The sequence below is a fragment of the Oncorhynchus masou genome, chromosome 32 (genome assembly GCF_036934945.1).
Source record: "Oncorhynchus masou masou isolate Uvic2021 chromosome 32, UVic_Omas_1.1, whole genome shotgun sequence".
NCBI lineage: Eukaryota > Metazoa > Chordata > Actinopteri > Salmoniformes > Salmonidae > Oncorhynchus > Oncorhynchus masou.
The window spans coordinates 86,517,053-86,541,228 of NC_088243.1; the positions used below are offsets into that span (position 1 = coordinate 86,517,053).

At 43.6% G+C, this 24,176-nt stretch overlaps 1 protein-coding gene across 2 annotated transcripts in view; it reads left to right on the forward strand.

Moving 5' to 3' along the window:
- LOC135526759 (transforming growth factor-beta-induced protein ig-h3-like) overlaps positions 1 to 24,176 on the forward strand; it is a 38,320-nt gene continuing 14,144 nt past the window's right edge. For both annotated transcript variants that reach the window (XM_064955392.1, XM_064955394.1), the window contains exons 1-11: positions 1 to 178; positions 477 to 575; positions 12,157 to 12,221; positions 12,424 to 12,581; positions 17,150 to 17,314; positions 17,762 to 17,908; positions 18,117 to 18,258; positions 19,950 to 20,162; positions 20,648 to 20,785; positions 21,339 to 21,481; positions 22,266 to 22,402. In XM_064955392.1, coding sequence (XP_064811464.1) covers positions 63 to 178; positions 477 to 575; positions 12,157 to 12,221; positions 12,424 to 12,581; positions 17,150 to 17,314; positions 17,762 to 17,908; positions 18,117 to 18,258; positions 19,950 to 20,162; positions 20,648 to 20,785; positions 21,339 to 21,481; positions 22,266 to 22,402 — 1,523 coding nt within the window. In that variant the 5' untranslated portion in view covers positions 1 to 62. The remainder of the gene's footprint in view (positions 179 to 476; positions 576 to 12,156; positions 12,222 to 12,423; positions 12,582 to 17,149; positions 17,315 to 17,761; positions 17,909 to 18,116; positions 18,259 to 19,949; positions 20,163 to 20,647; positions 20,786 to 21,338; positions 21,482 to 22,265; positions 22,403 to 24,176) is intronic.

The following is a 24,176-nucleotide window of genomic DNA, read 5'->3' on the forward strand; positions in this document are numbered from 1 at the left end:
CGCATCGTCCTCGGTCTTGTCTGGAGTGCGGAGGCGGACGGAATAAGGGGAAAAGGTCAAACATGCAGCACTTAACTTTATTCACTTTGGCGATCACCTTGCTCGCAACGATTTGTTTGGCAAAGTCTCCCTATCAATCAGTTCTTCAGCACAGCAGGATAAGAGGCAGGCAGCATGGGTAAGGCTGCTTACTTATTCAAATGATGATGTGCCCTTAGAACGTTTTGCGCTATGGAATTTCAAGCAAACATGACTTTTTTCGTATAATTACGAAGGATGATTAATGTTTTATGTTAGAAAATATATGACTTACTACGCCTACTGATTTTTAATGGCATACTTTGTTGTGCTTCACAGCTGCTTTGTAGTACAGTGAACAAGTAATTCGATGTGATGGGCAAACACACAATTGTCTACTGTAATGTGCCGCTAAAAATAAATAAAACGCAATGAAATATTTTCTCATCTCTTTTTAGACCAAACGTGTGCGCGATGCAAAAGATACAAGGGACCGACAAGAAATACTTCACCAACTGCAAGCAATGGTACCATCGCAAGATCTGCGGCAAACCAACGTGAGTGTAATATAAACATGTTATTAACATGCATGTGCGTTTTAAATGGTTGACAGTGAGTTGATTTATTATAACATGCTGCGTCAATATATTTTGTATTTTAGCCTCTACTGGTGTAGATGGATAGGATGTCCTTCATCGGAAAGAATGAGGATCCCAAACCTTTTTTTGTAATTTGTGCTGAGCAGACCACTACCTTTATTGTTCATTTAGATACGCAAACAATATATTTTAAGAAGGATTTCTGAGTTTTCCACTGGTTTAAATGAGGAATTTTCCCTTCGTGTTGGTTTCATGAAGGAGAACTCCCAACTAAGATCGTCAAGTGAAAACATTGAACCTTCACCTCTATTCTGCTGGAAGCAGCAGGGGGTAAGGACAGAGACCAACAGATTTGGGATGTAACCATAGCATAGAGGTGCAGTAAATGGCATACAGTGAGAAGGAATTGATTTGCCTATGAGTTCTGCTCAAATTAGTCCCAAACATCAGCTTGCATAAAATCTCCATCTTCAAGGAGTTAAGTATGATGAAGGTAACAGTTTTAAAGAGCACATTAGTGAAATTCCTTCCTGAATCAGTAGCCCAACTATTTAAGTCGCTAACCATAATGACTCGCTGTTGTAAAAGTGACATGCAGTGAGGTCTGTTTTCAATCATCTGCTGGGATTGAGGTTTCAAAACCTTGTTAAGATTGGTTCAGTTGGTAACCAGAATGTTGAGGTGGGATATGCTTTTTCTTCATCATTTAACGAGAATTTCTCTTTCGGTCGTTGGGTCCTGCCAGGACAGTCTGATGCCAGTGTAGATGAGACAGTGAGTGCGTTCGAAATGGGAGAGAACTTCTCTTTCGGTCGTTGGGTCCTGCCAGGACAGTCTGATGCCAGTGTAGATGAGACAGTGAGTGCGTTCGAAATGGGAGAGAACTTCTCCTTCGGTCGTTGGGTCCTGCCAGGACAGTCTGATGCCAGAGTAGATGAGACAGTGAGTGCGTTCGAAATGGGAGAGAATTTCTCTTTCGGTCGTTGGGTCCTGCCAGGACAGTCTGATGCCAGTGTAGATGAGACAGTGAGTGCGTTCGAAATGGGAGAGAATTTCTCTTTCGGTCGTTGGGTCCTGCCAGGACAGTCTGATGCCAGTGTAGATGAGACAGTGAGTGCGTTCGAAATGGGAGAGAATTTCTCCTTCGGTCGTTGGGTCCTGCCAGGACAGTCTGATGCCAGAGTAGATGAGACAGTGAGTGCGTTCGAAATGGGAGAGAATTTCTCTTTCGGTCGTTGGATCCTGCCAGGACAGTCTGATGCCAGTGTAGATGAGACAGTGTGTCCCAATTGGCACCCTATTCCCTATATAGTGCACTACTTTAAACCAGAAACCTATTCATGTTGACCAGGGTTCCATTAAGGATGAATAGTCTTCTATTATGCAAGATGTCCCAACAGTCCTGGGAGAGAAAATATCTTCTGAAAATGTTAATTACTTAATGGTCCAGGTAGACTAGTGGTTAGAGTGTAGGGGCGGTAGGTAGCCTAGTGGTTAGAGTATAGGGGCCGTAGGTAGCCTAGTGGTTAGAGTGTAGGGGCGGTAGGTAGCCTAGTGGTTAGAGTGTAGGGGCGGCAGGTAGACTAGTGGTTAGAGTGTAGGGGCGGCAGGTAGCCTAGTGGTTAGAGTGTAGGGGCGGTAGGTAGCCTAGTGGTTAGAGTATAGGGGCCGTAGGTAGCCTAGTGGTTAGAGTGTAGGGGCGGTAGGTAGCCTAGTTGTTAGAGTGTAGGGGCGGCAGGTAGACTAGTGGTTAGAGTGTAGGGGCGGTAGGTAGCCTAGTGGTTAGAGTGTAGGGGCGGTAGGTAGCCCTAGTGGTTAGAGTGTAGGGGCGGTAGGTAGACTAGTGGTTAGAGTGTAGGGGCGGTAGGTAGACTAGTGGTTAGAGTGTAGGGGCGGTAGGTAGACTAGTGGTTAGAGTGCAGGGGCGGTAGGTAGACTAGTGGTTAGAGTGTAGGGGCGGTAGGTAGCCTAGTGGTTAGAGTGTAGGGGCGTCAGGCAGCCTAGTGGTTAGAGTGTAGGGGCGGTAGGTAGCCCTAGTGGTTAGAGTGTAGGGGCGGTAGGTAGCCTAGTGGTTAGAGTGTAGGGGCGGTAGGTAGCCTAGTTGTTAGAGTGTAGGGGCGGCAGGTAGACTAGTGGTTAGAGTGTAGGGGCGGTAGGTAGCCTAGTGGTTAGAGTGTAGGGGCGGTAGGTAGCCCTAGTGGTTAGAGTGTAGGGGCGGTAGGTAGACTAGTGGTTAGAGTGTAGGGGCGGTAGGTAGCCTAGTGGTTAGAGTGTAGGGGCGGAAGGTAGCCTAGTGGTTAGAGTGTAGGGGCGGTAGGTAGCCTAGTGGTTAGAGTGTAGGGGCGGTAGGTAGCCTAGTGGTTAGAGTGTAGGGGCGGTAGGTAGCCTAGTGGTTAGAGTGTAGGGGCGGTAGGTAGCCTAGTGGTTAGAGTGTAGGGGCGGTAGGTAGCCTAGTGGTTAGAGTGTAGGGGCGGTAGGTAGCCTAGTGGTTAGAGTGTAGGGGCGGTAGGTAGCCTAGTGGTTAGAGTGTGGGGGCGGCAGGTAGCCTAGTGGTTAGAGTGTAGGGGCGGCAGGTAGCCTAGTGGTTAGACGATTGGGCCAGTAACCGAAAGGTTGCTTGATTGAATCCCCGAGCTGACAAGGTAAAAATCTGTTGTTCTGCCCCTGAACAGGCAGTTAACCCACTGTTCCTAGGCTGTCATTGTAAATAGGAATTTGATCTTAACTGACTTGCCTAGTTAAATAAAAAAATAAATTAAAAAATGGTGAATTTGACAGCAGAAAGGCATCCGCAAGCCTCCCAGCCGAAAGACTTTGTGCATATATTATGATGACGTATCTGTTCGTTTTGGACTTCGGTAAGTTATTTTTCGAGCACACAACATTTTTTTCTTGAAGCAAGCCGAAGTCAGTAGCCAAAGGTATACACCCCGCCGTTGGTGATTCGTCAACAGTAGCGATTCTTCAATAAAGACGTTGTTGTCATTCAACGTGAGACGACTCGTTTTCAATCACATTTTTTTCATTTAGAAATACTGCACCAAAAATCTTAGTTTGATGTAAAATTGCGAAATGACTCGTCCATGAATCATTGAGTCATCCGCTTTGTTGCCGAGTCCTCTTCTCTTTTAGTGACGTTGACATGGACTGGAAGTTTGATAAGTTTTAGTGTTAGTATGGGGAGATAAATAGCTGGCTTAGTTAGATAGTTGGGAGAGAAATAGCTGGGTTATCTAGGTAGTTAGTTTGGATGAGATAGATAGCTGGTTTAGTTAGGTAGTTAGTTTGGGGGAGACAAATAGCTGGGTTAGCTAGGTAATTCGTTTTGGGGAGATAAATAGCTGGGTTAGCCGGGTAGTGTTACACAGTAGGTAATGGATACCTTGTGTCTCTAATCAGTCCGGGTAGTGTTACACAGCTTGACCACCTCAGAGGATAAAAGGACAACTCAGGTTACCAACATCTATCTTCCAGATAGGCCCTGTCCTGGACCCTGGGCAGTAAAGGCACTGACAGCCTTCCACAGTAGCGGTGGTTTGATCAACGTCAATGTTAACGTCCCTGCAGGTGGCAAGATGCTATTGGTTATTGCTCTGTCTAACATTCCTCTGAGATTGTGTTGTAGGTTTTGTGTGGCATGGGAAAGTCATGTGTCGACCAATGCACCATTATGCACCATTATACTGCCTTGCCCTGCAGTGCATGGGAATGGGTGTGTTAAGAAAACAGCCATTTGCTATTTAAAATAAGTGGATCTTGGTGTGTGAGTTGTGTGAGAGTCTGAGGTGTGTGAGTTGTGTGAGAGTGTGAGGTGTGTGAGTTGTGTGAGGTGTGTGAGAGTCTGAGGTGTGTGAGGTGTGTGAGAGTCTGAGGTGTGTGAGGTGTGTGAGAGTCTGAGGTGTGTGAGGTGTGTGAGAGTCTGAGGTGTGTGAGAGTCTGAGGTGTGTGAGAGTCTGAGGTGTGTGAGTGTGTGAGTTGTGTGAGTCTTCTGTTCCTGTATTTTTCTTGTCATTTGATCTCCCTTGATGAGTATTGTGAAATGATCTGGATGTTTCCTGTAGAATTGTTTTTACCACAGTCAAGAACTTGATGTCTTTGTAACGGGAGACGTTTGCTGGCGATTCAGAACAGTGTTTCTTTCATTGGAAATCCCATGAAAGTTGAAGAGGAAGTGAAACTTTGCTGTGGGCGCTGGATGTTTGGAGGAAAGGATGGCTTCAGAGGGCACTGTTGAGGGACTTCCGTCCCTAAACGCACACTAATCATTCATAAGGGAGCCAGGAAAAATGTACTTTTTCCATAGCAAGCCAGGCCTAACTGTGTCAATTTGAGATGGCTGGGACTGGGAGATTGAGAGTTGCGCTCGAAAGGACTAACCTTGGGCTTGTGTCAACAAAGGTTTCAAAAAGCTTTTATCAGTTTGGATTTAATTACATTTCCAGACAGAGACAGACATCCATGGAAAGAGAGAGTCGAGTTAAAATACTGTGTAGAATATTTCTAATACTTGTATCCTTTAGCCTGTCGATAGTGCCGGATGTGCAGGGGTTTGCACTTTTGGGACTATTAGTGTAACGGTTTTCTTGAGGTGAAGGAGAGGCGGACCAAAACGCAGCGTGGTTCTTATTCACGGTTCTTTAATAAAGAGACTAAACATGAATAGACTAACAAAACAATACATGAGAAAAACCAAAACAGCCCTATCTGGTGCAAACACAGAGACAGGAACAATCACCCACCAACACACAGTGAAACCCAGGCTACCTAAGTATGATTCTCAATCAGAGACAACTAATGACACCTGCCTCTGATTGAGAACCATACTAGGACAAAACATAGAAATACCCAAAATATAGAACAAACAAACATAGACTGCCCACCCAACTCACGCCCTGATACCATACTAAATAAAGACAAAACAAAGGAAATAAAGGTCAGAACGTGACAGTGTTCCCAATAGATCAGCCTGTATTTTATAGTAAAGATTACACTGTGCAGAAAACCTTCATCAAATGGATTTCAAAAGATCAATGTCAAGGAAATAACGTGACAATTAGATTGGCCTGTTAGGCCAGGCAAGCAAAAAACAAATCACAGAACGTTTTTTAAAAAATTATTTCAAAAAGGGATGCACAGATATGACATTTTTGTCCGATACCGATAACCGATATTTAAAATTTGAGCGGCCTTTTAAGCACAGTTAAATAGTTAACACACACACATGGATGCAGTGGTCTAAGGCACTGCATCTCAGTGAAAGAGGTGTCATTACAGTCCCTGGATCGAATCCAGGCTGTATCACAACCGGCCGTGATTGGGAGTCCCATAGGGCGACGCACAATTGGCCCAGCGTCGTCCGGGTTTGGCCGGTTAAGGCTATCAATGTAAATAAGAATGTGTTCTTAACTGACTTGCCTAGTTAAAGGTTACACACACACACCACACTGACCAAAAAGTTATTTTGTTGCCATTTACATATGTCCCCATTACCAGTAAAACATCATCAAAATATTTTTCTTTAACTTACTTGCTGTGCGGTTTCATTGTTCATTTGTTCAGTTGTTTCATTCTCAACCAGGATTTCATCATACATGTCAAGCAGTGAAGTTTCAGCTCTGTCTGTCCGATGCCTCTCTTCCTCGGTGCCCACGGTCACTGTGTCCGTTTCCATCTTGTCCAGCTGTCTGTCTGTCTGTCCGATGCCTCTCTTCCTCAGTGCCCACGGTCACTGTGTCCATTTCCATCTTGTCCAGCTGTGTCTGTAACATTTCACGTAAACCCTGTTTTTTGTCTGCATAGAAGTAGCGGTCCTTGTACCTAGCAAATCAAATGTTATTGGTCACATACACTTGGTTAGCAGATGTTAATGCAAGTGTGGCGAAATGCTTGTGCTTCTCGTTCCGACTGTGCAGTAATATCTTAACAATGAATCTAACAATTCCCCAACAACTACCTAATAAACACAAATCTAACAATTCCCCAACAACTACCTAATAAACACAAATCTAACAATGAATCTAACAATTCCCCAACAACTACCTAATAAACACAAATCTAACAAGTAATTTAACAATTCCCCAACAACTACCTAATAAACACAAATCTAACAAGAGACCCAGCACATTCTTTGAGCAGTACGGCGTTCCTCAGTAGGAAATCCTCGTCGATCCACTGTGCTGTCAGACTCTGCATGCTCATGGGGCTGACATCACTGGTCCAAATGTCAGTCGTGAAGCTAATAGCAGCTTATAAGATGTACGTTTCAACAACACTGTGTAACTCTGGTAGGGCAACATCTGGAAAATAGTGTGTACCGGTGCTCGACCAGTCGGCGAAAGCCAACATCAGCCACGACAGAGAACGTTTGATTGTCAAGGGCAATGAATTCCATTATCTTGGCGTTGATGGATTTCGCCTTTGAGATGTCTCGCTGAAAATTTTCTCACTCTTTCAAATGACTGCTGGACTTCAACTTATTTAGTTGTTGGAAGCGTGCGCTTAGTATATGTTCTGTGTAGCGCGGCAGGGTATCCTAGTGGTTAGAGCGTTGGACTAGTAAGCGAAAGGTTGCAAGCTCGAATCCCCAAGCTGACAAGGTACAAATCTGTCGTTCTGCCCCTGAACAGGCAGTTAACCCACTGTTCCTAGGCCGTCATTGAAAATAAGAATTTGTTCTTAACTGACTTGCCTAGTTAAATAAAGGTCAAATTAAAAAAATTGTCCTCGGCGCCATTTTCTTACCTTATATAGGTATGCACGTCAGCTTTCATCGGTTTTGCACATCGCCGTTAAACTAGACATCGGGCCGATGCCGATGTTGTAATTTTTTAGCAAATACCGCCCGATTCCGATATGCTCACCGATATATCGTGCATCTCTAATTTCAAATAGGTTTTGAACCTCGGTCTGGATGGAGGGCAGTTTTGAACACTGTGGTGTGTAGCAGCTTTCGTTGTCCTGAACTGAACCCTGTCTGTGTGACTGTGAGTGGCCGCTGTGTTTAACAGGTAATGGGTTCAGATGTAGGCCATGGGAGACGTGGTGCTGCTGGTGCTAGAGAGGTTACAGGTCACTTGAGGGGAGAACCCATAACTCTGAGTCACCAATAACCCTAACAACACCCCTTAGTTACCTGCCAAAGCCCCACTCTCAACACCAATGCATTGGTTCTTCTGTTTTTTCTCAGCAATCACACTATGTTTCGAAGTATTAGCATTTGACTAAAGGTGAATCCCAGAGCTAACTAGTCTGTAGAGCTTTATACACGTTCACTTTTACAACAAATTACATCTTGTTATATTGTCTGGGAAAGAAACGTTTTTTTAATCAATAAAGCAAGAAAACATATATATATATATTTTGTTGATACAGTACCTATGAATATAAAGCCAAAGTCAGATGACTGTGTGGGAAATCCAAATCTATCTAGCATGCTGATTTCAACATGGACCCCATAAAGTCAAATGGACCTTCAGTATACTTCTTTAGTACTTCTACATGGTCTCAACACTTAGACATCTCAATGTACACAGTGTTTGAATTATTCAACATTGCTGTTTATTTTGACAGAAATCCATGGCGACCATCTTTGTTTATGCTTGCGGAGAAAAAAATTCTAAGTTGAGTGATCATCTGTTTTGATAATCAGTCTGGGCTGGTTTCCTGGCTACTGTGTTTTACTGGGATCCCCCCCCGCCCTCGCTGACTGTTAGGATTGTCCCCTAACCATGTTTCTGAGCTACCAACTACCCTCTCCCTAGGAGTATAACAGTAGCTGATTGCTCAGATCATTGTCTGGTCTTAAACAGCTTATACAATATAGTTCATTATGCTTGAAGGGAATTGTGGGGACTGTGTGGTTAACTAGGGTTGATGTAACAAGTGGGTATAGACTGTATCTGGCTCAGGTAGTTTTCCATTGACTTTCATCAATGTTAGGACTCAGAGTTGGTCTTCTTTGACATTTTAGTCATTTATCCAGAGTTATCCACTAGGTGTATTCATCTTAAAATAGCTAGGTGTGACAATCACATATCTCAGTCATAGTAAATTGCCTAGTGGTTAGAGCATTGGGCCAGTAACCAAAAGATTGCTGGATTGAATCCCCAAGCTGACAAGGGAAAAAATCTGTTCTGCCCCCCTGAGCAAGGCAGTTAACCCACTGTTCCCTGTGCGCTGTGGATGTCGATTAAGGCAGCCCCCACACTCCTCTCTGATTCAGAGGGGTTGGGTTAAATGTGGAAGACACAGTTCAGTTGAAGGCATTCAGTTGTACGACTGGTATCTCCCTTTCCTTTACATTTTCCTCTGTAAAGAAGCTATGGGGGTGGGGGGGGGGGGGCTACAGTTTGAAGAGAGAGTTTCAGATGTTTTCAGAAGATGGGCAGGTACTCTGCTAAAGAGCTTTGACTGATCTGAGTGGGATCTGACCTCCCTTGGGAGTACTTGGGTTGGAGTGAAGGGGCTACAAGGGGCTGCAAAATGCCAAATTATTTTTGTGTAACTTTTCACAGCTTTTGCCTTGTCTTTTTTTATGTGTTATGTATTGTTAATATTGCCACTGTGTGTTCCACACTATAACCTATGTGTCCCACTGTTGTATTAGTAATACTAATGTTTACACAATGGACAAGCATCCTTTGTCATCATTTTGCTTGTTTTCTGGTTGTATGAAGAACTTGCCACCGAATGTACTGTTGAAGTCAGAAGTTTACATACACCTCAGCCAAATACATTTAAACTCAGTTTCTCACAACTCTTGACATTCAATCCCAGTAGAAATACCCTGTCTTAGGTCATTTATGATCACCACATTATTTTAAGAATGTGAAATGTCACAATAATAGAAGAGAGAATGATTTATTTCAGCTTTTATTTCTTTTATCACATTCCCAGTGGGTCAGAAGTTTACATGCACTCAATTAGTATTTGGTAGCATTGCCTTTAAATCTTCCACAGGCTTCCTACAATAAGTTGGGTGAATTTTGGCCCCTTCCTCCTGACAGAGCTCGTGTAACTGAGTCAGGTTTGTAGGACTCCTTGCTCGAACACACTTTTTCAGTTCTGCCCACAAATTGTCTACAGGGTTGAGGTCAGGGCTTTGTGATGGCCACTCCAATACCTTGACTTTGTTGTCCTTAAGCCATTTTGCCACAACTTTGGAAGTATGCTTGGGGTCATTGTCCATTTGGAAGACCCATTTGCAACCAAGCTTTAATTTCCTGACTGATGTCTTGAAATGTTGCTTCAATAAATCCACATGATTTTCCTCCGGTACAGAGAGTAGCATCTATTTTGTGAAGTGCACCAGTCCCTCCTGCAGCAAAGCACCCCCTCAACATGATGCTGCCACCCCCGTGCTTCACAGTTGGGATGGTGTTCTTCAGCTTGCTAGCCTCTCCATTTTTCATCCAAACATAATGATGGTCATTATGGCCAAACGGTTCTATTTTTGTTTCATCAGACCAGAGGACATTTCTCCAAAAAGTACGATCTTTGTACCCATGTGCAGTTGCAAACCATAGTCTGGCTTTTTGATGGCGGTTTTGGAGCAGTGGCTTCTTCATTGCTGAGCGGCCTGTCAAGTTATGTCGATATAGGACTTGTTTTACTGTGGATATAGATATTTTTGTACCTGTTTCCTCCAGCATCTTCACAAGGTCCTTTGCTGCTGTTCTGGGATTGATTTGCACTTTTCGCACTAAAGTACGTTCATCTCTAGGAGACAGAACGCATCTCCTTCCTGAGCGGTATGACGGCTGTGTGGTCCCATAGTGTTTGGTAATTGCACCCAAGGATGAACCAGACTTGTGGAGGTCTACAATGTTTTTTCCTGAGGTCTTGGCTGATTTCTTTTGATTTTCCCATGATTTCAAGCAAAGAGGCACTGAGTTTGAAGGTAGGCTTTAAAATACATCCACAGGTACACCTCCAATTGACTAAAATGATGTCAATTAGCCTATCAGAAGCTTCTAAAGCCATGACATAATTTTCTGGAATGTTCCAAGCTGTTTAAAGGCACAGTCAAATTAGTGTATGTAAACTTCTGACCCACTGGAACTGTGATTCAGTGAATTCTAAGTGGTTATAACTGTCTGTTGTAACAGCTCTCATTTGTTGAATGAAGAGTGGACCAAGGCGCAGCGTGGGAAGTGTTCATGATTTTTAATGTTCAAAAAAACACTCAAACAAAATGACAAAAAGCGAAAACAAAGCACACAGTTCTGTCAGGCAAAAACACTAAACAGAAAAAAGATCCCCCCCCCCCCAAAAAAAAATGTAATGGCGTTCGTCTGTTGAAGGAGAAGCGGACCAAAATGCAGCGTGGTGGTTACTCATGTTCTTTAATGTAAATGAACGAGACATGAAAAAACTTACTATACAAAACAATAAACGGACCGTGAACCTATACAGCCTATCTGGTGAATACAAACACAGAGACAGGAACAATCACCCACGAAATACTCAAAGAATATGGCTGCCTAAATATGGTTCCCAATCAGAGACAACGATAATCACCTGACTCTGATTGAGAACCGCCTCAGGCAGCCATAGACTATGCTATACACCCCCAAGACAAAACACACCACAAAAACCACATGTCACACCCTGGCCTGGCCAAATAAATAAAGACAAACACAATATATATTGACCAGGGCGTAACACAAAAGGAAAATGACAACTTATATATGATCCCCAATCAGAGACAACGATAGACAGCTGCTTCTGATTGGGAACCACACTCGGCCAAAAACAAAGAAATAGAAAACATAGACTTTCCCACCTGAGTCACACCCTGACCAAACCAAACATGGAGAATAATAAGGAACTCGAAGGTCAGGGCGTGACATCTGAAAACAATTGTTGAAAATAATTCCTTGCGTCATGCACAAAGTAGATGTCCTAACCGACTTGCCAAAACTATAGTTGTCAACAAGAAATTTGTGGAGTGATTTTAAAAAACAAGTTTTAATGACTCCAACCTAAGTGTATGTAAACTTCCGACTTCAACTGTAGCTAGTTAAAAGCTTCCTTTTCGTGGAGATAGACCACTTATTGTTTACTTAACGTTAAGGTTCACATTTTTATCTGGTAGCTTAATGGTACACCTTTGCTTGTCTGTTCTCCTTTTGTTTTTACTGGATCGGAGCCTCAGTATCGGTCCCTTAGTCCCCTTTTTGGAGTTTCCTTTGGCCAACCCTGGGTCAGTGGATTCCTCTGCTCCCTCTTTGTCTCTCTCTGAGGAAATGAGCTTTTATGACCTTCCAGCTGAGCCCAGTTTAGATTTATTGTGGAAATATCTTAAATGCACAAAATGGCAGAACTTTGTGTATAGCATGTGGTTGAATCATTTAGCCTAAGACACATTGCTCAATCTTTTTTTGCCTGGTCACAGATCTGTTTGTGGCAAGACAACACAAACAATATCTGGCACAAGGCTAGAGTCTTTTGATTTGAAAGGGTAATGAGAAACTGACCTGTTGTTTTCATCTCTGATTGGCTGCAGTCATCCTCAACCTGTGTTCTTATTGGTCGACAGGGTGATCAGCTATGAGTGTTGCCCCGGTTACGAGAAGCTTTCAGGAGAGAAGGGTTGTCCTGCTGGTAAGAAGAAATATGCAAATCAAGTTATAGCTCAGTCACTTACATCTAGTTATCAATTTGGGATAATTATTTCTAGACAAGAGGCCTGTCAAACAAAACATGGCATCTCACTTTGGTTGTGAAATATACATCCATCAAGTCAACATTTGATTTTTTTCATACATTCCCCCATATGACGTTTAAGAGTGTATTTCTTTCCCAGCCCTGCCATTGGTGAACATCTACAACACGCTGGGTGTGGTTGGAGCCGCCACCACTAAGATGTACTCAGAGAGGGCTCAGCTGAGGGAGGAGATCGAGGGACCAGGGAGCTTTACCTTTTTCGCTCCCAGCAACCAGGCCTGGGCGGCACTACCCACTGTGAGTCTCATCTTCACAGGAGAGGGATACACTGAGAGAGAAACCTGAAAATGAAATACAATTCACCCCAATCCTGTTGCATCTAGAGATTTTGTATTATTCTGACCCCAGACTACGTGTTATCAGCCTAACCAACCACACTAGCATTTCAAAGTTCCTTTTTAGGAGCAGTAGCTATAACCAAGTTCATGTCTTTTTTAATATATACAGTGCACTCTGAAAGTATTCAGACCCCTTGATGTTTTCCTCATTTTGTTATGTTATAATCTTATTCCAAAATGGATTACATTTAATTACATTTTCCTAATCAATCAACACACAATACCCCATTATGACAAAGAGAAAAGTTTAACAAAAAAATGTTTTGCAAATGTATCAATAATATAAAACAGAAATACCTTATTTACATAAGTATTCAGACCCTTTGCTATGAGACTCAAAATTGAGCTCAGATGCATCCTGTTTCCATTGATCATCCTTGAGATGTTTCTACAACTTGATTCGAGTCCACCTGTGGTAAATTCAATTGATTGGACATGATTTGGAAAGGCACACACCTGTCTATATAAGGTCCCACATTTGACAGTGCATATCAGAGCAAAAACCAAGCCAGATGTCGAAGGAATTGTCCGTAGAGCCGGAGACAGGATTGTGTTGAAGCACAGATCTGGGGAAGGGTACCAAAATGTTTCTGCAGCATTGAAGGTCCACAAGAACATAGTCCATCATTCTTAAATGGAAGAAGTTTGGAACAACCAAGACTCTTCCTAGAGTTGGCCGTCCGGCCAAACTGAGCAATCGGGGGAGAAGGGACTTGGTCAGGGAGGTGACCAAGAACCCGATGGTCACTCTGACAGAATTCCAGAGTTCCTCTGTGGAGATGGGAGAACCTTCCAGAAGGACAACCATCTCCTGCAGCATTCCACCAATCAGGCCTTTATGGTAGAGTGGCCAGACAGAAGCCACTCCTCAGTAAAAGGCACATGACAACTCGCTTGGAGTTTGCCAAAAGGCACCCAAAGGACCATGAGAAACAAGATTCTCTGGTCTAACCAATATTGAACTCTTTGGCCTGAATGCTAAGCGTCACATCTGGAGAACCTGGCACCATCCCTACGGTGAAGCATGGTGGTGGCAGCATCATGCTGTGTCGATCATTTTCAGGAGCAGGGACTGGGAGACTAGTCAAATCAAATCAAATTTATTTATATAGCCCTTCGTACATCAGCTGATATCTCAAAGTGCTGTACAGAAACCCAGCCTAAAACCCCAAACAGCAAGCAATGCAGGTGTAGAAGCACGGTGGTTAGGAAAAACTCCCTAGAAAGGACAAAACCTAGGAAGAAACCTAGAGAGGAACCAGGCTATGTGGGGTGGCCAGTCCTCTTCTGGCTGTGCCGGGTAGAGATTATAACAGAACATGGCCAAGATGTTCAGATGTTCATAAATGACCAGCATGGTCGAATAATAATAAGGCAGAACAGTTGAAACTGGAGCAGCAGCACGGCCAGGTGGACTGGGGACAGCAAGGAGTCATCATGTCAGGTAGTCCTGGGGCATGGTCCTAGGGCTCAGGTCCTCCGAGAGAGAGAAAGAAAGAGAATTAGAGAGAGCATATGTGGGGTGGCCAGTCCTCTTCCGGCTGTGCCGGGGGGAGATTATAACAGAACATGGCCAAGATGTTCAAATGTTCATAAATGACCAGCATGGTCGAATAATAATAAAGCAGAACAGTTGAAACTGGAGCAGCAGCACGGCCAGGTGGACTGGGGACAGCAAGGAGTCATCATGTCAGGTAGTCCTGGGGCATGGTCCTCGGGCTCAAGTCCTCCGAGAGAGAGAAGGAGAGAATTAGAGAACACACACTTAGATTCACACAGGACACCGAATTGGACAGGAGAAGTACTCCAGATATAACAAACTGACCCCAGCCCCCCGACACATAAACTACTGCAGCATAAATACTGGAGGCTGAGACAGGAGGGGTCAGGAGACACTGTGGCCACATCCGAGGACACCCCCGGACAGGGCCAAACAGGAAGGATATAACCCCAACCACTTTGCCAAAGCACAGCCCCCACACCACTAGAGGGATATCTTCAACCACCAACTTACCATCCTGAGACAAAGCTGTCAGGATCAAGAGAAAGACGAACAGAGCAAAATACAGAGATCCTTGATGAAATCTTGCTCCAGAGCACTCGGGGCTTCAGACTGGGGCGAAGGTTCACCTTCCAACAGGACAACGACCCTAAGCACACAGCCAAAACAACGCAGGAGTGACTTCGGGACAAGTCTCTGAATGTCCTTTAGTGGCCCATCCAGAGCCCGGAATTGAACCCGATCGAATATATCTGGTAAGACCTGAAAATAGCTGTAGCGTCATTCATATCCAAGAAGACTCGAGGCTGTAATCGCTGCCAAAAGCGCTTCAACAAAGTACTGAGGATAGTGCCTGAATACTGATGTAAATGTGATATTTCAGTTAGAACAGGGAGACAGATATTGGATACATTTGCAAAAACCTGTTTTTACTTTGTTATTATTGTGTAGATTGATGAGAGGGGAAATTTATTTTTAATCAATTTTAGAATACGGCTGTAATGTAACAAAATGTGGAAAAAGTCAAGGGGTCTGAATACTTACCAAATGCACTGTGTGTACTGAACCAAATGCACTGTGTGTACTGAACCAAATGCACTGTGTGTACTGAACCAAATGCACTGTGTGTACTGAACCAAATGCACTGTGTGTACTGAACCAAATGCACTGTGTGTACTGAACCAAATGCACTGTGTATACTGAACCAAATGCACTGTGTATACTGAACCAAATGCACTGTGTGTACTGAACCAAATGCACTGTGTGTACTGAACCAAATGCACTGTGTGTACTGAACCAAATGCACTGTGTGTACTGAACCAAATGCACTGTGTATACTAACCAAATGCACTGTGTATACTAACCAAATGCACTGTGTGTACTGAACCAAATGCACTGTGTGTACTGAACCAAATGCACTGTGTGTACTGAACCAAATGCACTGTGTGTACTGAACCAAATGCACTGTGTGTACTGAACCAAATGCACTGTGTGTACTGACCCAAATGCACTGTGTGTACTGAACCAAATGCACTGTGTGTACTGAACCAAATGCACTGTGTGTACTAACCAAATGCACTGTGTGTACTGAACCAAATGCACTGTGTGTACTGAACCAAATGCACTGTGTGTACTGACCCAAATGCACTGTGTGTACTGAACCAAATGCACTGTGTGTACTGAACCAAATGCACTGTGTGTACTGAACCAAATGCACTGTGTGTACTGAACCAAATGCACTGTGTGTACTGAACCAAATGCACTGTGTGTACTGAACCAAATGCACTGTGTGTACTGAACCAAATATAAACGCTACATGCAACAAAAGTTCATATAAGGAAATTTGTCAATTGAAATAAATTCATTAGGTCCTAGACTATGGATTTCACTTGACCGAGAATACAGATATGCATCTGTTGGTCATAAATACCTTTTAAAAAAGTGACTCATGCAGCATGACGTCTCCTTCACATAGAGTTGATCAGGCTGTCGATTGTGGCCTGTGGAATGTTGTCCCACTCCTCTTCAGTGGCTGTGCGAAGTTGCTGGATATTGGCCGGAACTGGAACATTCTGTCGTACACGTCGATACAGAGCATCCCAAACATGCTCAATGGGTGAACATGTCTCGTGAGTATGCAGGCCATGGAAGAACTGGGACATTTTCAGCTTCCAGGAATTGTGTCCAGATCCTTGTGACATGGGGCAGAGCATTATCATGCTGAAACATGAGGTGATGGCGGCGGATGAATGGCACAACAATGGGCCTCAGGATCTCATCACGGTATCTCTGCGCATTCAAATTGCCATCGATAAACTTCAATTGTGTTCGTTGTCCGTAGCTTATGCCTGCCCATACCACCCCACCGCCACCATGGGGCACTCAGTTCACAACGTTGATATCAGCAAACCGCTCATCCACACGACACAATACACGTGGTCTGCTGTTGAGGCCGGTTGGATGTACTGCCAAATTCTCTAAAACAACATTGGAGGAGGCTTATGGTAGAGAAATTAACATTCAATTCTCTGGCAACAGCTCTGGTGGACATTCCTGCATTCAGCATACCAATTGCAATCTCCCTCAAAACTTGAGACATCTGTGGCATTGTGTTCTGTGACAAAACTGCACATTTTAGAGTGGCCTGTTATTGTCCCCCAGCACAAGGTGCACCTGTGTAATGATCATGCAGCTTCTTGATATGCCACACCTGTCAGGTGAATGTATTATCTTGGCAAAGGAGAAATGCTCACAAACAGGGATGTAAACAAATTTGTGGACAACATTTGAGAGAAATAAACATTTTGTGTGTACGGAACATTTCTGGGATCTTTTATTTCAGCTCATGAAACATGGGACCAACACTTTACATGTTGCGTTTATATATATTTTTTTGTTCAGTATATTTTGTTAGCTTGTGACTGATTTGTTAACCTGATGAAAATATGACTCTGGTTTTTATGTAGGAAATCCTAGATGCTCTGGTGAGCAACGTGAATATTGAGCTGCTCAACGCGCTCCACTACCACATGGTCAACCGCCGTTTGACCTCTGAGGACCTGAAGCACGGATCGGCCTTCCCCTCCATGTACCAAGACTTCAACGTTCACATTCACCACTACCCCAACGGAGTGAGTAGCGTCTGTCCAATGTTAATGTTGCAATTTGTCGGAAGCACTGGTGGTTGGTAGCACCTTAATTTGGTTGAGGACGGATTCATAGTAATGACTGGAAGTGCATGGTATTGAATGGTAGAAGAATGGTATGGACAGATCAAACACAGGGTTTTCCATCTGTTTGATAGCATTCCATTCACTTCATTCCAGTCATTATTATGAGCCACCTTGCCCTCACCAGCCTCCTGTGATTGGAAGGTATATGATGTTGTGACTTGGCCTGGTCCCAGATCTGTTTGTGCAATATGACCAAGCAAGTTGGAACCTCTAGAGAGACAGCTCAACAACAAAAGAGACATGAACAGATATGTTGTTTTGGTAATCTTTCAAATGGTCACGTAGCACCATCGATCGAAAAGCCTGCAGAACAAAAGATCACAAAATATTCTCTTGTCATTGCAGATTGTAACAGTGAACTGTGCTCGTCTGGTGAAAACAGACCAGCATGCGACCAACGGGATCGTGCACGTCGTGGACAGAGTCATCACCGCGGTTACCAACAACGTGCACACTTTCATCGACACCGATGATGATCTGGAAACTCTTCGTGTAAGTAAACGACTTTAACAGTTTGTCACTTCATTCATCCATTCATCCATTCATTCATCCACGCATGCATTCATTCATTCATCCATTCATTCATTCACAGAAGAGTATATCATACAGAACTCTCTTACCATTGTATACATGTTGAACATATGATATGATTCAGTGTTGATTCGGTGTTGATTCAGTTTGTGATTCTATGTTTTTTTAGACTGCTGTTGCTGCTGCTGGTCTAACCCAAATGCTGGAGAGCGATGGTCACTACACGGTGTTCGCTCCAACCAACGAAGCCTTCGAGAAGATCCCCACTGAAATGCTCAAGAGGATCCTAGGAGACCCCGTGGCTCTGAGAGGTGAATCTAAGGACTGGGGGAGAGAGATATTGGATATAGAACAGGGAGATAGATGTTGGATATAGAACAGGGAGACAGATATTGGATATAGAACAGGGAGATAGATGTTGGATATAGAACAGGGAGACAGATATTGGATATAGAACAGGGAGATAGATGTTGGATATAGAACAGGGAGATAGATGTTGGATATAGAACAGGGAGATAGATGTTGGATATAGAACAGGGAGATAGATATTGGATATAGAACAGGGAGATATATATTGGATATAGAACAGGGAGACAGATATTGGATATAGAACAGGGAGACAGATATTGGATATAGAACAGGGAGACAGATATTGGATATAGAACAGGGAGACAGATATTGGATATAGATATTGGATATAGAACAGGGAGATAGATATTGGATATAGAACAGGGAGGCAGATGTCGGATATAGAACAGGGAGACAGATGTTGGATATAGAACAGGGAGACAGATATTGGATATAGAACAGGGAGACAGATATTGGATATAGATATTGGATATAGAACAGGGAGACAGATGTTGGATATAGAACAGGGAGATAGATATTGGATATAGAACAGGGAGACAGATGTTGGATATAGAACAGGGAGACAGATGTTGGATATAGAACAGGGAGACAGATGTTGGATATAGAACAGGGAGACAGATATTGGATATAGAACAGGGAGACAGATATTGGATATAGAACAGGGAGACAGATATTGGATATAGATATTGGATATAGAACAGGGAGATAGATATTGGATATAGAACAGGGAGGCAGATGTCGGATATAGAACAGGGAGACAGATGTTGGATATAGAACAGGGAGACAGATATTGGATATAGAACAGGGAGACAGATATTGGATATAGATATTGGATATAGAACAGGGAGATAGATATTGGATATAGAACAGGGAGGCAGATGTTGGATATAGAACAGGGAGACAGATGTCGGATATAGAACAGGGAGACAGATGTTGGATATAGAACAGGGAGACAGATATTGGATATAGAACAGGGAGACAGATATTGGATATAGAACAGGGAGACAGATATTGGATATAGAACAGGGAGACAGATATTGGATATAGAACAGGGAGACAGATATTGGATATAGAACAGGGAGACAGATATTGGATATAGAACAGGGAGACAGATATTGGATATAGAACAGGGAGACAGATATTGGATATAGAACAGGAGATAGATATTGGATATAGAACAGGGAGATAGATATTGGATATAGAACAGGGAGATATATATATATTGGATATAGAACAGGGAGACAGATATTGGATATAGAACAGGGAGACAGATATTGGATATAGAACAGGGAGACAGATATTGGATATAGAACAGGGAGACAGATATTGGATATAGAACAGGGAGACAGATATTGGATATAGAACAGGGAGACAGATATTGGATATAGAACAGGGAGATAGATATTGGATATAGAACAGGGAGATAGATATTGGATATAGAACAGGGAGATATATATATATTGGATATAGAACAGGGAGACAGATATTGGATATAGAACAGGGAGACAGATATTGGATATAGAACAGGGAGACAGATATTGGATATAGAACAGGGAGATAGATATCGGAGACGGGAACCCAATGACTTATTAACGTGAACTAAGTTCTACTTGTGTCTGTACTCTCCATGCAGACCTGTTGAACTACCACATCCTGAAGAACATGCAGTGTGCAGAGTCCATCACATCTGGTACTCCCCTGGAGACCCTACAGGGGACCGTTCTAGAGGTGGGCTGTGATGGGAGTGACATGACCCTCAACGGGAAGGCCATCATCCAGAAGAAAGACCAGCTGGGGACCAACGGAGTCGTCCACTACATCAATGAGCTCCTCATCCCAGACTCGGGTATTCAAATCAGAGTCAGATCCTTAAGTTGAGAGTTGTTGCGTCAATGCCAAAATATAAGGCTGTAATTCAAACTATTGGACTTCTGCCTTCCTTTATGAGATTATTAGTAAGGGTGATTTAGTCTGGAAGGTCTCTGACTGCCATAAGTAGGAGTTGAGAGTCTGCGAAGGTCTCTGACTGCCATAGGAGTTGAGAGTTTAGTCTGGAAGGTCTCTGACTGCCATAGGAGTTGAGAGTTTAGTCTGGAAGGTCTCGGACTGCCATAGGAGTTGAGGGTCTAGTCGGAGAAGGTCTCTGATTGCCATAGGAGTTGAGAGTCTGGAAGGTCTCTAATTGCCATAGGAGTTGAGAGTCTAGTCGGAGAAGGTCTCTGATTGCCATATGAGTTGAGAGTTTAGTCTGGAAGGTCTCTGACTGCCATAGGAGTTGAGAGTCTAGAGTTCAATGAGAAATGTTCATTTATGTACTGATCTCTTTTTAAGCTAAAACCTTGTTGGAGCTGGCCCAGGGATCTGTCATGACCACAGCGACCAAGCTGTTTGTTGATGCTGGTCTTGGCTCCCACCTTTCTGGCTCAGAGGCTCTGACTGTCCTGACCCCTCAGAATGAAGCTTTCAAAGGTATCATTGATCGATGGCGCTCCCTACATCCTTTTCTCTCTCTCTCTCTCTCTCTCTCTCTCTCTCTGTCTCTGTCTCTCTCTCTCTCTCTGTCTCTCTCTGTCTCTCTCTCTGTGTCTCTCTCTCTGTCTCTCTCTCTCTCTCTGTCTCTCTCTCTGTGTCTCTCTCTCTCTGTCTCTCTCTCTCTCTCTCTCTGTGTCTCTCTCTCTGTGTCTCTCTGTGTCTCTCTCTCTGTGTCTCTCTCTCTGTGTCTCTCTCTCTGTCTTTCTCTCTGTCTCTCTCTCCTGTCTCTCCGTCTCTCTCTCTCCGTCTCTCTCTCTCCGTCTCTCTCTCTCCTGTCTCTTTCTCTCTCTCTCTGTCTCTCTCTCGCTGTCTCTCTCTCCTGTCTCTCTGTCTCTCTCTTCTGTCTCTCTCTCTCTCTCTGTCTCTCTCTCTGTCTCTCTCTCTCTCTCTCTCTGTCTCCTTCTCTCTATGCTAACAAACAGGAGTGACTTGAGCCATGATTCGTGAGCCATTTCATAAATCTGATAACTTCTGTATCTATTGTTAACAGAGGGTGTGACGATGACTGGTGAGCTGAAGAAGCTGTTGAAGAACCACATCCTGAAGGAGCAGCTGTCTTCCGGTGTACTGTACCACAGACAAGAGCTAGAGACTCTGGGAGGAATCAAACTCAGAGTGTTGGTCTACCGTAACGTAAGTACCACAGATCAAATCCCTCTGGAGGACCTACAGCGGGCATCCCATGATGCAAAAGACTCAGGTTGAGCTGAATTAAGAGAAGACGAGAGAAGGAGAGAGAGAAGGAGAGAGAGAGAGAAGGAGAGAGAGAGAGAGGGAGAGGGAGAGGGAGAGAAGGGGAGAGGGAGAGAAGGGGAGAGGGAGAGGGAGAGAAGGGGAGAGGGAGAGAAGGGGAGAGAAGGAGAGGGAGAGAAGGGGAGAGGGAGAGAAGGGGAGAGGGAGAGGGAGAGAAGGGGGAGAAGGGGAGAGGGAGAGGGAGAGAAGGGGAGAGGGAGAGGGAGAGAGAGAGAGAAGGAGAGAGAGAGAGAGGTGCACCCACTACTGTGAACATCTTGGCCATGTTCTGTTATAATCTCCACCCGGCACAGCCAGCATAGCCTGGTTCCTCTCTAGGTTTCTAATCTCCACCCGGCACAGCCAGAAGAGGACTGGCCACCCCTCATAGCCTGGTTCCTTCCTAGGTTTTGGCCTTTCCAGAGTTTTTCCTAGTCACCGTGCTTCTGCATTGCTTGCTGTTTGGGGTTTTAGGCTGGGTTTCTGTACAGCACTTTGTGACATCGGCTGATGTAAAAAAGGCTTTATAAATACATTTGATTGATTGAGGTAATGGGATGCCAATTGGGATTCGATCATGGTGATGGTAGAGCAAACATTACTCCAAGCTCGCTCGCTCACTCACTCACTCACTCACTCACTCACTCACTCACTCACTCACTCACTCACTCTCTCTCAATAACAGAGCCTGTGCATAGAGAACTCCTGTATCGCTGCCCACGACAAGACCGGACGATTTGGCAGCATGTTCACAGTCGACAAGGTCCTGACTCCCCCAATGGGCACCATCATGGATGTCCTGAAGGCTGATGACCGATTCAGGTGAGAGTCGATGAAACAGTGAATGAATCAGTGAATGACTCAATACCAAGGTTTTCATTAATAATATCTTGAGGCAATATGAATAAATTTCAGAAGAACAAGAACAGACATGTAGCACAAAAGTGTCACACCCTGACCATAGTTTGCTTTGTATGTTTCTATGTTTTGGTTGGTCAGGGTGTGATATGAGTGGACATTCTATGTTGGATGTCTAGTTTGTCTGTTTCTATGTTTGGCCTGATATGGTTCTCAATCAGAGGCAGGTGTTAGTCATTGTCTCTGATTGGGAACCATATTTAGGTAGCCTGGGTTTCACTGTGTGTTTGTGTGTGATTGTTCCTGTCTCTGTGTTTTGCACCAGATAGGGCTGTTTTCGGTTTTCGCACATTTGTTATTTTGTTAGTTTATCGTGTATAGTTTCCTTATTTAAATAAAATGAATCACAACTCCGCTGCATTTTGGTCCGCTCCTCCTTCCCACAACGAAAGCCGTGACAAAAAGAGGGCACAGTGTAAGAATAAAAAGTCTCAGAACACCGTGGTTGTGTAATGAAAACGTGACAAGTAGTATACCTAAACTGAAATCTGGTGTTTGGAGGGTGTTTGAATGTAAACCCAATGTAAATGGTATGATACACATGGTAGATTTAAACAGAAGTACTCTGAAACACCCATAGTGGTTCTTCGACCCGAATATAGTTAATTTGACACAAGTGTTGTGAATGTAAAAGGCAACATTCAAAAACACGTAAATAGTTAAGAAATGCAAATGGTTTAATAGTCTAAATATTGATTGATGGAGGAGGCCTATGGAGAATGGCTTTTTTCCACCTTTATTTTTTCAATGCTTTATTTAGACAGATTAGAAACAGGAGAGGCATTACAGTGGTACATTACCTCTTGATTTTTACCGACTCAATCACACAGCCTCACTATTAAAAATTATTCTTGGGTTAATTGAAATTAACACACACACACAAAAAAACATATACTTAATAAAAATGAATGCCAATGTCGAGCAGTAACGCCCCCGGATTAGAGACATCATCCCTCTCCCAACCGAAGACAGAAGTTAAATTCCCCTCTCCAACCCTTCAGTCTGTTTCTCCCATCTATCTGTAATCACCTGTTCCAACCCTTCAGTCTGTTTCTCCCATTTACCTGTAATCACCTGTTCCAACCCTTCAGTCTGTTTCTCCCATCTTCCTGTTATCACCTGTTCCAACCCTTCAGTCTGTTTCTCCCATCTATCTGTTATCACCTGTTCCAACCCTTCAGTCAGTTTCTCCCATCTGTTATCACCTGTTCCAACCCTTCAGCCTGTTTCTCCCATCTATCTGTTATCATCTGTTCCAACCCTTCAGTCAGTTTCTCCCATCTGTTATCACCTGTTCCAACCCTTCAGCCTGTTTCTCCCATCTATCTGTTATCACCTGTTCCAACCCTTCGGTCTGTTTCTCCCATCTATCTGTTATCACCTGTTCCAACCCTTCAGTCTGTTTCTCCCATCTGTTATCACCTGTTCCAACCCTTCAGTCTGTTTCTCCCATCTACCTGTTATCACCTGTTCCAACCCTTCAGTCTGTTTCTCCCATCTATCTGTTATCACCTGTTCCAACCCTTCAGTCTGTTTCTCATCTGTCTGTATCCCTTTTGTCATTTCATAACTGTCTTCTTTTTTTTAATGTATGCTAGTCGTGTCAATGATTTATTCATTTCAATTTACCAAAAATAATGTAAAAATGAATCAAACTGAATATGTTGTTAAAAACATA